The sequence below is a fragment of the Heteronotia binoei genome, chromosome 3, assembly GCF_032191835.1.
Source record: "Heteronotia binoei isolate CCM8104 ecotype False Entrance Well chromosome 3, APGP_CSIRO_Hbin_v1, whole genome shotgun sequence".
In the NCBI taxonomy this organism is placed as follows: Eukaryota; Metazoa; Chordata; class Lepidosauria; order Squamata; family Gekkonidae; genus Heteronotia; species Heteronotia binoei.
The window spans coordinates 95,117,718-95,133,899 of record NC_083225.1 but is presented as its reverse complement, the minus strand read 5'-3'; the positions used below and the strand labels follow the sequence as shown (position 1 = coordinate 95,133,899).

Sequence of the window (16,182 nt, the reverse complement as noted above, 5' to 3'; positions counted from 1 at the left end):
CGCCATAACCATTTCGTTATAACGCAACCATTTCATTATGGCGCAACCATTTCGTTAGTTCGTTAGGTCGCCGTTGCAGCTGCAAGCGCCAGCCGGGGAAAGGGCAGAGCGCGGAGGAAATCCCAGCTTCGCCACCCGGGAGGGAGCGAGGCTGGGAAGGGAAGAACCTGCCAAACACACACACACTAGTGCTGGGAGGCTTAAATGTAAAAGCTTTCTCCAGTTTGAACAACGTGTAATGTGTCGCCATAACCATTTCATTATGGCGCAACCATTTCATTATAACGAAATAGCGTTAGTCCACGCAGCCAGCGGAGGCGACTGGGGACACCCAGACGACTCCACGGAGCGCGCTGAGCACCCGCCAATCACCATCAGTGGTGGGAAGTTGACATCCAGATTCTCCACTGTGAATGCTTCTGTTAACACATAAAGGGCTGTGGAGGATGCTACAGCTGCAGCCAATCCATAAGCAGAAGCGGCACACGTGACGCTCTTGTTACGTTGTTACGTCCTTACGCAACCAGACTTGCGCTTAAAAAAAAATGATTGACAGGGCATCGAACTCAAGTCGATGCCAGTGGGAAAACGACTTGAGCCGGGGCTTCAGGGAAGGCGACTCCGCAAAGAGTCACTAGTGCGAAAACGAGAAAAATGATCCGGACATAATTGCGCCGCGGAATAAGGGGAGCAAACGCTAAGTGCGAAAACGACCATAGATTACATCTAAATTGGTTTGAGCTTCATTACTGGGCCAGCAGCACAGGCTGTAAGCTTGCTGGCCTAGCATTTTGGGGATGGAGTTGATTCCCCCATTCTTTCTGTTTGTCTAAACCATTTCCATCATTTTCTTTGCAGCTTTAGCCACAGATCTTGGTCTCATCTACAATGTAGCAATTTCCTATCTTGGACAAGAGCAAAAATGAGTCAGTACAGAGGAATACATTCCACTCTTTTAAAGTTAACTGCATTTAAATTATTTAACTGTTAATTTTATTTTGGAATTTTAAATAAGTTTTCTCCCTAAGTTATGTTTGTTTGTTGTTTTATTCTTCAGTAAGGGTTTAGTAGATGTCTTTATTACTCAAACAATCAAATATGCTATCATTTCTTTTCCATATATATGCTATAAAAGCAGCAATACAAAGCCTCTAACAACACAGCTTACCAATGGTCTCCATTGTATCCCTCTCTTCAATCAGAAGCTGAGCTCTGGGAATGTCTATGTGCATTCTCAAAGTCTGTTGTTGCTTGTTAAGTGTATCCGAAGTCCTTGTATTCTTACTAGGAATTTTTTAAAATGCAAAACAAACAAACAAAAAATGGAATATATCTATTAAAATTAAAAACCAAGCAAAGAAACAAACCAAATACTATTTTAAAATAATTCACATTTACTTTTAAATAAAAACTTTTTATTAGAGCCAACCAAAAGAACCTAACATGAGCAAGCTTTCAGTTCTCCAAAAGTCTTAATTAGGCTAGATTTTAAAAATAGAGTGGAAGAAAAGCAGATGTTTGAGTCCTGATCTTAAGGACTCTTAATTTGTATCCATGCAAATGTTACTAGATAAAAGGGTTCTAAGTGGAGGTGGTATCAGGTTGCTCCTTTAGCCTTGTGGGAAAAGGAAAAAAAATGACAGACTCCAAATGAAAACATATCTTAAAAACAGTCAATCAAACATCTTGCTAAGTCCAAATGGAACACTTGGATTTTAGATGTCAGAGTGCAGGAGGGAAAAGTACTAGTTGTCACCACATTAAAAAAAAAAAAAGCCCTGGAGATTAATTTTATCTGATGCACTTCGTAAAGAATCAGTGAAAGCCAGATTGATCAGAAAGATGATCAAAACAAGTCTTCTCATTAGTTCTTCCACACATACAAACTGTATTAATTTTAAGCATAAAGTTTAGAAAAAATAAGGGATGAGCACAATGAAGGACTATAAAAGCCATCCCTTGAGACTGATTTTAGACCATCTCGTAGAAGCAGCTTATGAAGCTCTTAGTTCTCCTTCTCTTCTTTCATTTCTTAAAGACAGAAAACTAATGAACTCTTCAGCCAGCAGGGAAGGAAGGCTGCTGTCATGCTCATGTTATCTTAGCATATTGATCAACCTAGAAACTGGGTATCTTACAAGCAGTTGCTTATTCATGCTTCTATACAGATAGCAGTTATTTCATTAAGGCAGCTCACCTCCTGTAATAGATTCTGCTGTTTGTTCTATGGACATTGAAGTGGCAAAAAAATTAGCAATCCAGTCACCATTCCTGTGCTAACTTCCTAGTGATTGATGTAGCATTTGGGCACAGACATAAGAAACAATTAGTGTGTTATCACTGAAGCTATTATATTCTCATTTTAAAATTTGTGTACTGGAAAATTACACTTGGAAGGAGCTATGAACCAAGACTATTTTGCATGTGTGTGCGTATCTGTATGCATTAAAAAAACTGTAGCAAATTCATATCAGATACAGAGTATGTGGTAAAGTTTATATCCATAAAATTTCAAGACTGTTCATTCTGACAATTACTTGTCCAGATAAAAAGACAAGATGAAGGGTACGGGAACACTGCAGATTATTTTCAACACTGTTGCTGAGATTTACATGATATCCATGAACTATGTAGTCATAGGATAACAGTTCCTGATATATATATTTTTTACTACAAGGTTTGGGTAAGTATCCAGCTGTACCAGGGTTGGGGCCTACACCTGGCCCATGACCAGGTGCTACTGAAATACCGATGAATTGGAAGGTTCAATACCCAGTTGCTGCTTTAAAACTTCTAAGCAAATACCAAATGGAATGTTCTCCCAAAAGTTGCTGTGCCATTTGGAGAGGGCCCAGTGCTCTACTAGGGCCATTTCCTTTCCTTAACAGCAATCTGGCATATTCTAAAGATTATACTTACCTCATAAGCATTTCAGCTAGACTCTTTGCATCTAGAAGAAAAAGGGGAAAATATTACTACCTCAAAAAGAGCTCATAAATGTTTGTCAGCTAAACCAAACCATTTAAAAAGATATTTTTCCCTAAGACCTTACACACTGATTACACACTGAGGATGGATCTATCTGTGGCTACTAGTGAAGGGGGACCCCTGAATAATTAATGAATACCCCTATAATAATGAATAAAAGCATACTTCTGCCTTTAAAATTAAGATGTTTGAAGCAACTGTCCATTAGAGGCCAGATAAAACTTGTTGGATGTAAAATGATTTTAACTTAGTCATATAGGGCCTATGGCCGGCTAAGTTCTGCCTTGATATCAAAGTAAATTCGTTTCATACCAGCAATGTGTGCGGACCTCGTTATTTCTCTGCTTCACTAGCCAGGATGAGTAAAGGGAACCTCCATGTTTAGAGGCAGTAAACCTTTGAATATCCCAGAATCAGGAGGCAACATCAGGGGAAGGCTTCAGCATCTGGACCTCCAGAAGAACTGGTTGACCACTATGTGGGATAGGATGCTGGACTAGATGGACAACTGGTCTGATCCAACAGGGCTCTTCTTATGTTCTTAACTGTTCCTGTGATCATTTTATTTATTTTTATTTCTACAGCATGGATTTCACCATTCAGATGTAGTTCCTGAGAGCAGACATGGATGGGATCTTTCCTTAATACTGGCACAGAGATACCACTGAAACAGTGCAGTCCCTACTACCACTTGTAACACTTAAAATGGCTTACTGCATTCATGGGCTGCTATTATATGGAGGACTGGCATATTCTTTAGCCTCTTCCTTGCAGTCATTATTGTTGATTTGGTTCAGCCTATGCAACAAGTTCTTTTAAACACTGCGGTTGGGTGACGGTGGTGACTTCATCACTGAGATGACATGGAAATAGGCCCCATGGCAATCATAAATGCATGCTCCATGTTTTTCTTACATTGCAATGGAAGCAGATGATAGAGATGTTTCAAATTTCACATTCCCGCTTTTTGAAACAGCCAGTCCCTGTTTTGATCTCACTTCCCTTTTGTAAATCAATCTTGAGATTATTTTCATACAATTTCTCCATAAAACAAGCACATTTTCAACAATATTTGTGCCACACATTTTAACTATAAATACAAAATAAATTGTGCATAAAAACAGAAAATGCTTGTATACAACATAATTGAATCTGCAAAACTAACAGCAAAAAAGTGAAGAAACAAAATCATTGACCAAAATATTAATGATTATAAAAAGAAACAAAATGTGTATGCTTTGTCATTTCTAATAAGTTTCTTTTACTCATAATTCCATAGCTAAATTAGATAATCATTTAGTCACTGTTAGGCAGTACTAGGGAATGCTGTGAATTTCACCTTATACATGTTCATCACTCAAATTTATAAGAATCTATTTAAAATACTTGAGATCTGACTTTTATTAGTTCTCTCCAAACAAAACAACTACTAGAGAGTGGGTTTCTGATCCACTCAATAGCTTCATTCTGGGGAAGTCTGAAACGCAGCAAAGACAGAGATCTCATGCCTCTCTTTGGCAATTGTTCACTTTGTGAGAACATGCATGCATGAAAATCCAATTACACTCACTGTATGATTAGGAAGGCATATAGTAAAGCAACCTGTTGAAGCCTAATGAACAAAGTGGCAACTATCAAACTGATCATGGGGGGAGGGGGAGTCCCTGTTCGTGATCGGTGGACAGGATGAATGCTGAACCAGCAGCTGTTCAAGCATCTCTAATATCTACTTAAAATTTATTATTTTCTTTGGCCAGCCAAGCCAACAGTACCAAAATAATACATGGAGTGTTTTGGCAGACGTGAAGATAAATGCCCTGCAAAATTATTAGCCATGACATATTTAGACCAGGGGATAAAAACTGATTGCCAACTCCAATAACAACATGTTCAAAACATTAGAACCAAGAGTTTAGTCTCAGTAGAATATTAAATTTGACTATAAAATGAGGGTTTTGCACAATTATAAGGCTGAACATCACTACACAAGGGAAACGAAAAATGGGAACTCCAGCTGTTACCCCTCATTCATTTTTGTTAAAATCTTGTCAGCTTTAGTTCTTAACCTTTTTCTGGATAGCCTCTTGGGAAATCAGCAGCTATTCTGTAGCTTTCAGTTAGACTCGGCTGAATTTCAAAATACAATTTAGTTTTGGAACATCTGCTTGGTTTAAAGTGAATGGAATTAGTATACAAGCAAAATACTGTTACTACCAAAGCTGATACCTACGCTACCTTACAAAAATGTCAGTAGGTTCCTTTTATTTTTGTTAGACAGCTTTATGGTAATCAGATGGACTGCTTCACCCAACGCAGCAGTAAAAATAAGGTGGAAAGCAAGAGAAAGCAGACGCTGAAATATCATCCACAGAACTTTTTATAGGTAGGGTAAAACAAACAAAGTACACCTCCACATTTTACAGTATTTAATTTTCCAAGAAAATAACACCAAGCAGTCTCTAAAATTCTAAAAAAAAAGCGTCCCAATTTCTCTTTTTGAAAGCATAAAGGGCACTCCTATGAATGTCTGCTTCGGTAATGTGGTCAGTTCTCTCGACAAATATGACCACTGAAGGGCAGGAAACCATTCCTGTTGGCAGCAGAGGATAGGACTCACAATAATAGGTTTAAATTATGGGCAGAAAGGTACTGGCTGGATATTAGGATTTTTATTTTTATTGTTAGAGTAGTTCAGTGGTGAAACTGGCTGCCTAAGGAGGTCGTGAGCTCCCTCCATTGGCTACCTTCAAGAAGCAGCTGGACAAACACTTGTCAGGGATGCTCTAGTCTAGGCTGATCCTGTATTGAGCAGGGGGTTGAACTAGATGGCCTGTATGGCCCCTTCCAACTAGGTGATTCTATGAATCCAAGCTTTGAACCTACTCTATTCCATGATATGTTGTTGCTCAGTCGCACAGTCGAGTCCGATTCTTTGCGACCCCATAGACAAAGTTACTCCAGGCCCAGGTTCTCACAATGTGAACAACTGCCAAAGAGAGGCATGAGATCTCTCTCTTTGCTGCGTTTCAGACTTCCCCAGAATGAAGCTATTGAGTGGATCAGAAACCCACTCGCTAGTAGTTGTTCTGTTTGGAGAGAACTAATAAAAGTCAGACCTCAAGCATTTTAAATAGATTCTTATAAATTTGACTGATAAACATGCATGAGGTGAAATTCACAGCATTCCATGATCGAGGCACCAATAATTTTAAATCAAATATTTCTGGTAATGAAGAGATCAGATCACTATAGACTTCAGGAAGCCCTCCTATCATATGAGCACTCTGGAAAATGGCATTGCTTTGTACATGTCTGTAAGATGACAATATGGTAAGGCAAAGGGAATTCTTGCAGGAACTATTGGAATGATGAAGGATTACTGTAAAACACAGCAATAACTAATGCTTCTATATTGTTCCATGGGTATATCTAAGGACAGTTATTGTTTTATGGGAGTGGTCTGGTCATTGCTCAAAAACTCTCTCCTCAGCATTCTCATTGGGTTTGGCAGGGGCAACATTGTGCTAACTTTTCTACATTCTACACGGTGTTAGTGTGTCATAGTAAATATTCCATACTACATGATCTTCACAACAGTAATATTACCACAGTGGTATCAAGTGTACTATGGCAGGGATGGCCAATGGTAGCTCTCCAGATATTTTTTGCCTACAACTCCCATCAGCCCCAGCCAGCATGGCCAATGGCTGGAGCTGATGGGAGTTGTAGGCAAAAAACATCTGGAGAGCTACCGTTGGCCACCCCTGCGCTATGGGGAGCTTCAGGCATACTGCTCCTGTACAATAATGGCTCTTCTCATAAGCTACATATTCCTGCTAAGGTGATTATCATATACACAAACAAATATTTCTTATCCACTCTTACCTCTGAGTCTCTTCAGTCTTTGTTCCCTCCTCCTCCTTCTCACAACCAGTAGAAGCACAAAAAGCAGCAAGACCCCAACCAAGATACAGGAAATGGTCACCAGCATCTTTAGCCCTTCATTGGTTGCCAGACCTTCCTCACTTTGGACAACTGACTTAATGAGTGGAGGGATTGTACCTGGAAACAGTGTCATGACATTAGATGCCTATCAATGAAGAGAAAAGGTTGTTTTTTAAGTGACTACAGTGTACAGAAGCTCAACTGTATGTCCCTAAGAGGTTCACTTATGGTGCCATCCTAAGCAGAATTACAGCCTTCCAAGTCCATTGACTTAATGGGCCTAGAAGGATGCACTTTTGTTTAGCATTTAACTGTTAGATAGGGAAGTTTCATCAGCCATACTAAAGTTGAATGGCAGCTTTTTAAGGTGGACCCGACCTGCCAACTTTAATGAAGTCAAACTATGGATATTTCATCTCTGTGCTATAGTGTTACTTTGTATGATCATTCTTTTATACAACTGGCTATTTTTATTCCAATTGTCTCACTTTAAAATCTGACCTTGCTTTGTTCCTGCCTATTTCATATTCATTCTCCTCAAAAATGCTATCAGCACATAAATCCAGCTTTCTGAGAAGAGAGCTTGTGAAATCAGTGTGATGCACTTTGCAAGACACCTCCTCTGAAGATGGGTCAAAACAAGCCTTGAAAAACTGGAACTGCTGTACCCAAAGCAGAATGTCTTGCAAGGTTCCTGTTCCTTGGTAAGTGAAATGAGCTGTCAACAGCTAACAAATTTTTTAAAGTCCCATACCTAATAAAATCACATTTTAAAACCACGGAAACCAACCAAAAATTGTTAGATTAGAAATTGCACACAGAGGATAATGTAGGGTTATATTTTTGATTGATGTGTATTTATGATTTATGTATATTTATAAATATCAATACCATGTCTATAAAATATCCAAAACAATGTACAAGAAAAGTTCAGCTTTAGAGTACACCAATGTGAATACTTGTCAGGGTATAGTCCAATCTTCTATAGACACTGTTGTGACTTCTGATGGATTACTACAGAACCTACTGAACCTTCTTTGGTCTTTGTCACTGGACACAAACCTCATGATGAAGGAGAGGCAGGTACTGTGCAAAACCCCTGTTATGAATCAAGCCTCCCTCTTTCTCCTCAGGACTCCAGTTCTCACATTATTTCTGCTCCAGCAGGACTGGAGTGCTAAGAGAAAGTGGATGGCTGTAGCACTGTTTTGCCTTTTCTATGAAATGGCCAGGACACTGCAATTCATGTGTGCCCAAACATGGGGAGAGGAGTTAGATCCACAAAACACTAAACTGCACCCTTATTTTTTTAAAATACATGTTTCAGATTATCTTGTATTTTAATAGCCACCCATGGCCCCCATCTGCAGATAGCTAAATCGGTGGATATGGGGCACATGGGAAATGAACAGTTTTTAAAAAAATTATACAAGGGCAATTAAATTCCTTCCTTCTTGTCTGTGTGGTGGAGTTTGGGAACCTTGGTGGTACATCCAGGAACTGCTCCGGGCCCTGCCACAGCAGTGATGGATGTGAGGAGCTATTTGGAATCCTGACACAATAATGGTGTATGCCAGGAACCATTCAGGGTGCTGCTGCAACAGATGCTGGGAGATGCTCCAGACTCAACAGTGACAGGCAGTGGGAGCTGCTCTGTGCTTGGAGCAGCTCCAGACAATGCCACTGCTGGACCCCAAGGCTCAGCAATGGGGGTGAGAGGAGATGCAATTCCCCAACCCTGAATTTCATGGGCCTTCACTTGTAGGGTATATTATCAAAATGAATGCAAATACAATACCAGGGCATTACGATCATCATGCATTCTGAAGTAGAAGGAAGAGTAACAAATCTTTCCCTGACACTACCCCGGAGATGTTTTCATTAGAATTTGGACTTGATAGTATAGCAAATAAATCACTGGCTGAATTAATCTTAATATTGCTGCCTATAGTGAGAACCACAGTTGCTGCAAACTGGAAAAAGATGAGTTTCCTTCAATCATGGTATACTCGACTACGGTCATATTTTGTATTGTCTAAAATAACGGCAAACTTGGCAGTCCCCTTTTCAGAAAGAAAGGTATGATAATTTTGTTAGTGTCTGGTATCTTACGGTACAATATCTGTCAGAAAAAAAGATATTCTGCCTTCTGAACCCTGGTATACAGATATGCTTCTATTTTGAATGGTGAAAACTATTTTTATAGGCGCTTGAAGAATGACAAGATTACAAAAATTGTGATATTGTGATCTTATGATTTTGAATATATATTGTATTAGTTTTTAGTATTCATTGTATTATTTTTTCCTATCTGATCTGTTGTCTTATTTCATGTTGCTTTGAGTTTCTTGTTTTTATAATATGTAAAATGTTGAATTTTTATATTTAAAAAATTAAGTAGAAAAAAAGAGCCCAGTTCTGGATTTTTAACTCTTATGAGTAGTAGTAGATCTGCCTCTACCATGTGAAAACTAGAAAATAGAACCTCCATATACAGAGGCAATATAACTCCAAATACCAGATACTTTCAACAAACTACACAGTGCCCATAACATTTTTATTTATTTATTTATTACAATTATTGATTGCCCAATCCCTGCTACTGCATGTTCTGGGCAATTTACAGTATTGTTAAAATCATCACAGTAAAACATTCTTAAAACTCATTCATGAATGAATTGCTCATGTGTCTGTTTGGGTATCAAACTGTACAGTGCTGTGCTGTGCAAATACTCAGATGATGGATTAGACACTTAGAAAGACCTTTGATCAGGTCCAGTAAGACAACTCATGTTCTCAAGCGCTCTCAGGAATTAGAATTAATAACACTCCAGTGGAATAGTATAAATCAAGGATGTAGTGTATTCTTGGGGTATCTCTACTCCTCAGGGACCAGAATCAGTCAAGAGCCAAAGAAACTGACCATTTGTATGAGGTGAGGTTCCATAATAAAGCTAATGACATCAAGTAGTAATGGCTTCATAGTTATGAAGCATGTAAACTTAGCCATAAGTAGGGCATAGATCCAAAAAATCAAAAAGAGAGATATAAAATGAAAATGAAGACTTTCTCTTACATTTTTCCTACCTTCAAACATTTTGTAAGTTTTCTTCCCTCTCCCTCGCCCACCAGTAGGATGCCCTGGTAGTCCAAGATAGAAAAAAACCTATAGGGCATCATCTGAGATTTATGATTTTGACTAAGTTTTATGCTGTTATGCTGTATTTTATTGTATGACTATTTATGCTATAAACTACCCAGAGCCTGGCATAAGCCAGGATGGGTGTTTAATTAAATCTTAACAAACACTACAACTTCTAACACTTTTTCTTTTTTTTATGAATTAAATTATGCACAAGCATTTTATTATACTTTTTGGGGAAATTGTAAAATTGCTAGGATCCAGATAAAAAGATTCAGGGCCTGATTCAATCACCCAAAACTGGAATCCATACTACAAATCACCTCTTTTATTTCTCAGGGTATCTATAGACAAATTCACAATGACCTCTGGAATGGCCTGAGGAATGCCTGAAGGCATGTACAAATGGGTGAACAAATCTCAGTCCCCAGCAAGAAAACACTAAAGGATTTCTGTTTTGCATGGTTGCTCCATCAGCTGTTTTATGACAAGGAATACCCTAGAAAAGTGTTTGATCTCAAACAGAACGTCAAGTACTATTGGCACACAAAACTGAAGAACCAGCTATAATGTCTAAAAAAGGAGTGAGGTGGCTAGTTACATAACATAAAGTTTATTTATTTAGTATTTCTTGTTCCAGTACTAACTCAGCAAATGCATGTAATCCCTGGCTTAAGCCCAATACAGGAAAAAACAAGCAGGGAACACAGAAAGACTTGCAAGGGATATCACATCTGATTTTCCTCTCCCCCATTATTTCCTCTTTCCCTTTCCTGAAAGCCCATATAGCCTCTGCCTTTTTTCTGCTTCCTTCTCTTTTTGCCACTTACTGGCCAACCTACCTTTATCACCCTGTCTTCAGCTGCCTTTCTCCCTCCATTGTATCCTCTCAACAACCCTGTGTATTGTTAGGCTGATTGTGACTCACAAGCTTCCATCTCAGAGTGGGGATTCAAACCTGGGTCTCCCAGATGCTAGTCTGAAACTTTTAACCATTATATCACACTGGGTTTTGTGGAAAGCTGCTGTTGAATAGTGTCAAGCAGTCAGTCCTGGTCATGCAAGTTATGTTATGTGGAAGTGAGTCACTCAGTGGTTGACGTCATGGTTGGCTCCAGTGAGTCTTCCAAAGACCAACATAGTTCTGTAAAGTGTTCTATCCTCTCTCCTGCTTGCCTTCTACTAACAAATCAGGGCTTAGAGGTTGGCAGTGCTCCTAAGGTTGCTCAGCAGCCTCACAATGGCCATTCCAGAGGTCATTCATTTCTTTAAGCAGCTTCTATTCTTTGCTACTTTGCTGCTTCTGTTCTTTGGAGGGTTTTTTTTTTAAAGATTTCAATTTTTTTTGCAAGCCCAGGGCTTTTCCAGGTTCATAGAAAGATCTGTCGGTCTATTAATGGCTCCAGTCTCCAGATTCAGGTATCTACATCTTTGGCCAATGCTAAAAATTAGATATATTGATGAATTTGAAATCATGCAAACATGGGTGGACTAGCAAGTAAGGCTGCTAGGTGAAGTCTCAGACTGATAGGCTGGAGTGCTGCCCCCTGCCAGTGCCACCTAAACTACAAGGTAATTCCATGCAAAGTGGGTGGGAGTCACTGCCTTCACAAGCTGGTGTCCACTGAGAGGGGAGTGGAGACTGCTGTTGCTGAGAGCCAGCAGCTGCCACCCTACAAAATTCAAATAGGTACAAGTTGGGTGGAAGCCATCATAGCCAGGAGTCAGTTGCCCTTGTCCCACACAATATGGGTGGATGTGAGTTGCATGGAAATTGCAGAGACCCTCCCCTTCTCGCCCTGTTAAAGGGATAGGGCTGTGGGCAAGCTGTGGGGCAGAACTCTTTCCAGAGCCTTTTTTCTCCCAGTCTGCTGCTGCTGGGAAAGATTAAGCAAAACAAAAAGTTTTGGTATTAACCTTCTCAGTACCATAGCTTTTGACTAAGGATAGGGGCAGGAAATGATACTAATTGTGAGATTCTTTTGAGAGTTAAATGCAAAACAGGGCTTTACTGTAGCACAAGGCTGCATTCTCTCAATACCAGTCTCCCTTTCTTCATTCTTCACAGTACTGTCAAACCCGTTCTTTTTGAATCCTCTGTGTCAGAATGAATATTTATATAGGTGAGAAGCACCTCTTCTGCTGGTATGTTGAGGTGCTGAGTGAATGGAAAAGCATCCTCCTATGACACTAGAGTAGTCCATTATGCCATAGCAAGTTATAAAACTTCATTGGAAAGTCTAGTCATAGGAAAAGTGTGTCATAAATTTCTACAGATAGATGTGAAATTTTCCATGTGACAACAGGCAGATGGAACTTCAGACTGTAAAATCTCGTTATTACAGCTGCCATATTGCCACACACAAAATTAAACAGCACTTAGAGGACATTATGTGAAAATAAATTATTTATGATCATACTTCATTAAACACAAATGAAATGAATGCACTTACTCCCATCATAGTTGAGTGTTGCAAATTTGGCCTGTTTCTCTGCACAGCCGGCACTATTACAGACCCTCATCTGTAGCTCATACCAGGTTGCTTCTTGAAGGTCATACACAATGTATGATTTAGTAAGAGATGTTCGTTGAGCCGTTGTCCACACAGTGGTCCCAAATGGCCTGTATTCCAGGGTAAAGGAGGTAATTGGACAACCGCCATCATTCCAGCCAATGAGATTTAATCTTACTCGAGTGGTGTTTATACTGGCAAAAAGCTCTTGTTCTTTAGAAAACTGTGGTTCTACAAGAAAATATATATTTGAGTTTAGAGAATAAGAATAAATAGATGGCATAACATAGTGATGTCCAAACATCTCAGATTAGGGATCTAATTTTAATCCCAAACGGGACATCTTTTAAGTGTTCACCCTTTATCTATTATTTAAAATAACCTCTTTGTAAATCTACCCTTTCCTTTTCCTCCTTCTTTCCTCTTCCCCCTTTTCCTTGCTGACTTGCTTTTTCCAAAGTGGGGATGACAGAATGGGGGGGGGGGGGGAAGGGATGTAGGAATGGGATAATCCTAGATATTTTGCATCACCAAATGGCTGCAACAAACAATCTAAGAACTCTCTGTCTGGGGCAAGTGATGCTCTGTATTCTTGGTGCTTAGGAGGGGCAACAGTGTAAGGACTTCTAGTGTCCTGGCCCCACTAATGGACCTCCTGATGGCACCTGGGTTTTTTGGCCACTGTGTGACACAGAGGGTTGGACTGGATGGGCCATTGGCCTGATCCATCATGGCTTCTCTTATGTTCTAATGAGATGTTTTTTGGGGGGAGGGAAGGTTACTGATTCCAGTATGAAATACCAGAGATACATTCCCAGCATCTTTGTAACAGTGGAAGGGACACTGGGGCACAGTAGTTAGACTATGCATTGTTTCCCATATAATGTGCAGGCTATCATACAAGAACTATGCTATCCCTTTGTGCCATAGGTATAAGCCTTGAACCCAGAGACGATATAAATCCATTGTCAGGGATCTTTTGAGACTGCCATCACTCAAATTAATTGGTCAGATTTTATTGGAATTATGCTGAATTGTTTTATTGTTTCACTATTTTGTTGTGACCCACCCTGGGCCCAATTGCAAGGGAAGGTGGGACAGAAATCCCCAAAACAAACAAAAAAACAAATAAAACTGCTCTAGGATATCTCTGTTTATTGACAACTTCAAAGCAGTGTTCCCTCTAAGCTGTTGGCAAGAGCTAGCTCACAAATTTTTAGCCTCCAGCTCACACATTTTTGTCTTGACTCAGGAAGGATGGCCCCAGAGCACACTAATTTATGCAGTAGCTCACAACTTTCATGCCAGTAGCTCACAAAGTAGAATTTTTGCTCACAAGACTCTGTAATTTAGAGGGAACATTGCTTCAGAGTAATAGTTTATTGTGGTATAAGCTCCTCTGTGTTAGAACCCATTTTATCACCTCCACAGAATGTTGCCTTCTGATGGCAGAAATAATATACGGATACAAACAGGGCCAGATCTACATATTTTTGAGTGGGGGCAAAACCAACAAATGGCACCCCCACTCAAAAAATGTGAGGCAGGAAGGAAGTCGCAGGGGCTGCCTTTCTCGCCTCCCCGCCTTGCGGGGAGACAGCAAAGGCAGGCAATCTGCCTCCCTTTCCAGCAGGGTGTTTAAATGGGGGGAGAAGCTGTGGGGGCTGCCTTACCCGCCTCCCTGCCTTGCGAGGAGACAGCAAAGGAAAGTGATCTGCCTCCCTCTCCTCATTTAAACACCCTGATGGGGTGTTTAAATGGGGAGGGAAGTCTTGGGGCTGCCTTTGCCACCTCTCTGCCTTGCGGGAAGAGGGTAAAGGCAGGCAATGCATTGGGGTGTTTAAATGAGGAGGGAAGTCATGGGGCTGCCTTTCCTGTCTCCCTACCTTGCGGGGAGATGGCAAAGGCAGGCAATCTGCCTCCCCTCCCCATTTAAAGACTCCACCAGCCAGTGAGGTCTTTAAATGGGGGGGAGCCATGGGGCTGCTTTTGCTGCTTCTTTGCAAGGTGGAGAGATGGCAAAAGCGGCCAATCTTTCTCCATCCTCCCTTCTGCACCAGGGGGTGCCCAATTCAGTGCCCCCTGGTGGCACCTGGGGCTGCTGCCCCCTCTGCCCCCCCCCCCCCCGATCCGGCCCTGCAGAAGTTTTGGGTGTGGTACAGATTACAAAATGAAGAAGGCCTAGAGATCAAAATGATGTATGTTTGTTACATTAGCATGCAGAAACCAAGCTGAAAACAAAATCCAATCAAAAGATTAAACAATCCAATCATAATGGGAGTGAACCATTACCAATATATGAGGAACTGGCCAAGCAAGGTGAATAGCTTACATACACTTCAACAATTACATTTTTAATAAGCTAAGTCACACACAGTTGCACTTAAACATGACAGTGTCAAAATGGCATACGAGTACCAACTTTGCGGTTCCTCTTAAAGCTGTCACCTGTACAAAAATAATTCAGAAATATATTTCCTATTTTCACTATTTTTTGGCTGTTTCATATCTTATAGTTTTAGAAGCTGAGACTGTATTGGAAATCTAACTTGAAACAATGCAATACAGGAAGTAGTAAAGCCCATCTCTATTTCTGTAAAGGTCTGCACTAACAATGCACTAGATTTTTGGAAGTTGCCACATCAAAGAGGGTGAAGAGCTCCTGCCAAAATGCAATTTACCCATCATTTTGCCCTGAACCATTCACAGTGCAACCTCACCTCCGGGCAAATTATGTAAGGAGGTCAAAACTATCACCCGCAAGATGCAACTGGGCCTTACCCCACCATCATATTTGCTGACAGATGGTTTAAGGGTACCTTTAAATGTTAGTATTTTAAGTATATAACTTCGGTGGGTGTCAAGTAACGGGGGGAGGGGGGACTAGAAAATAGCATATGGGATAGATAAAAAGAAGGTATTAATGAATATGGTTACCATATGTTATCAATAAAATTGTGTTTTCCATGAATACCTTCTTTTTATCTATCCCATATGCTATTTTCTAGTCCCCCTCCCCCGTTACTTGACTCTCGCTGAAGTTATATACTTAAAATACTAACATTTAAAGGTACCCTTAAACCATAAGAACCTAAATTCATATTCTACTTTTTTCTAGTACTTGATCATCATTAAAAAATTGTCCAATATCCTTTTATATTCCATTCTTCTTCTACATAACATCTAAACTTTTTCCACTCCTTTTCATACACTTCCAAATCATAGTCTCTTAAGATTCTTGTTAGTTTGTCCATCTCACTCCATGTTATAACTTTTACAATCCAATCCCATTTTTCTGGTATTTTTTCTTGCTTCCATAACTGCGCATACAATGTCCTAGCCGATGAAAGCAAGTACCAGATCAAAGTTCTATCTTCTTTTGGAAATTTTTCCATTTGTAATACCAATAAAAAAGTCTCTGCTACTTTCTTGAATTCATATCCCAAGATCTTTGAAATTTCTTGTTGAATCATCTGCCAATACTTTTTCGCTCTTTCACAAGTCCACCACATATGGTAAAAAGAACCTTCATGTCTTCTACATTTCCAACATCTGTCTGGCATCTTTTTATTCATCTTTGCCAATTTTTTTTGG

The 16,182-nt window shown here is 39.9% G+C and overlaps 1 protein-coding gene across 3 annotated transcripts in view; it reads right to left on the bottom strand.

Moving 5' to 3' along the window:
- DSCAM (DS cell adhesion molecule) overlaps positions 1-16,182 on the bottom strand; it is an 805,927-nt gene that overhangs the window by 80,601 nt on the left and 709,144 nt on the right. For 2 of the 3 annotated variants that reach the window (XM_060234239.1, XM_060234240.1), the window contains exons 26-29: positions 12,529-12,819; positions 6,874-7,050; positions 2,920-2,950; positions 1,169-1,284 (exon numbers count right to left, since the gene is read on the bottom strand). In XM_060234239.1, the coding sequence (XP_060090222.1) occupies positions 1,169-1,284; positions 2,920-2,950; positions 6,874-7,050; positions 12,529-12,819 (615 nt within the window). Of the gene's footprint in view, positions 1-1,168; positions 1,285-2,919; positions 2,951-6,873; positions 7,079-12,528; positions 12,820-16,182 lie in introns of those variants that run through there. The other variant, XM_060234242.1, reaches the window with a different exon arrangement.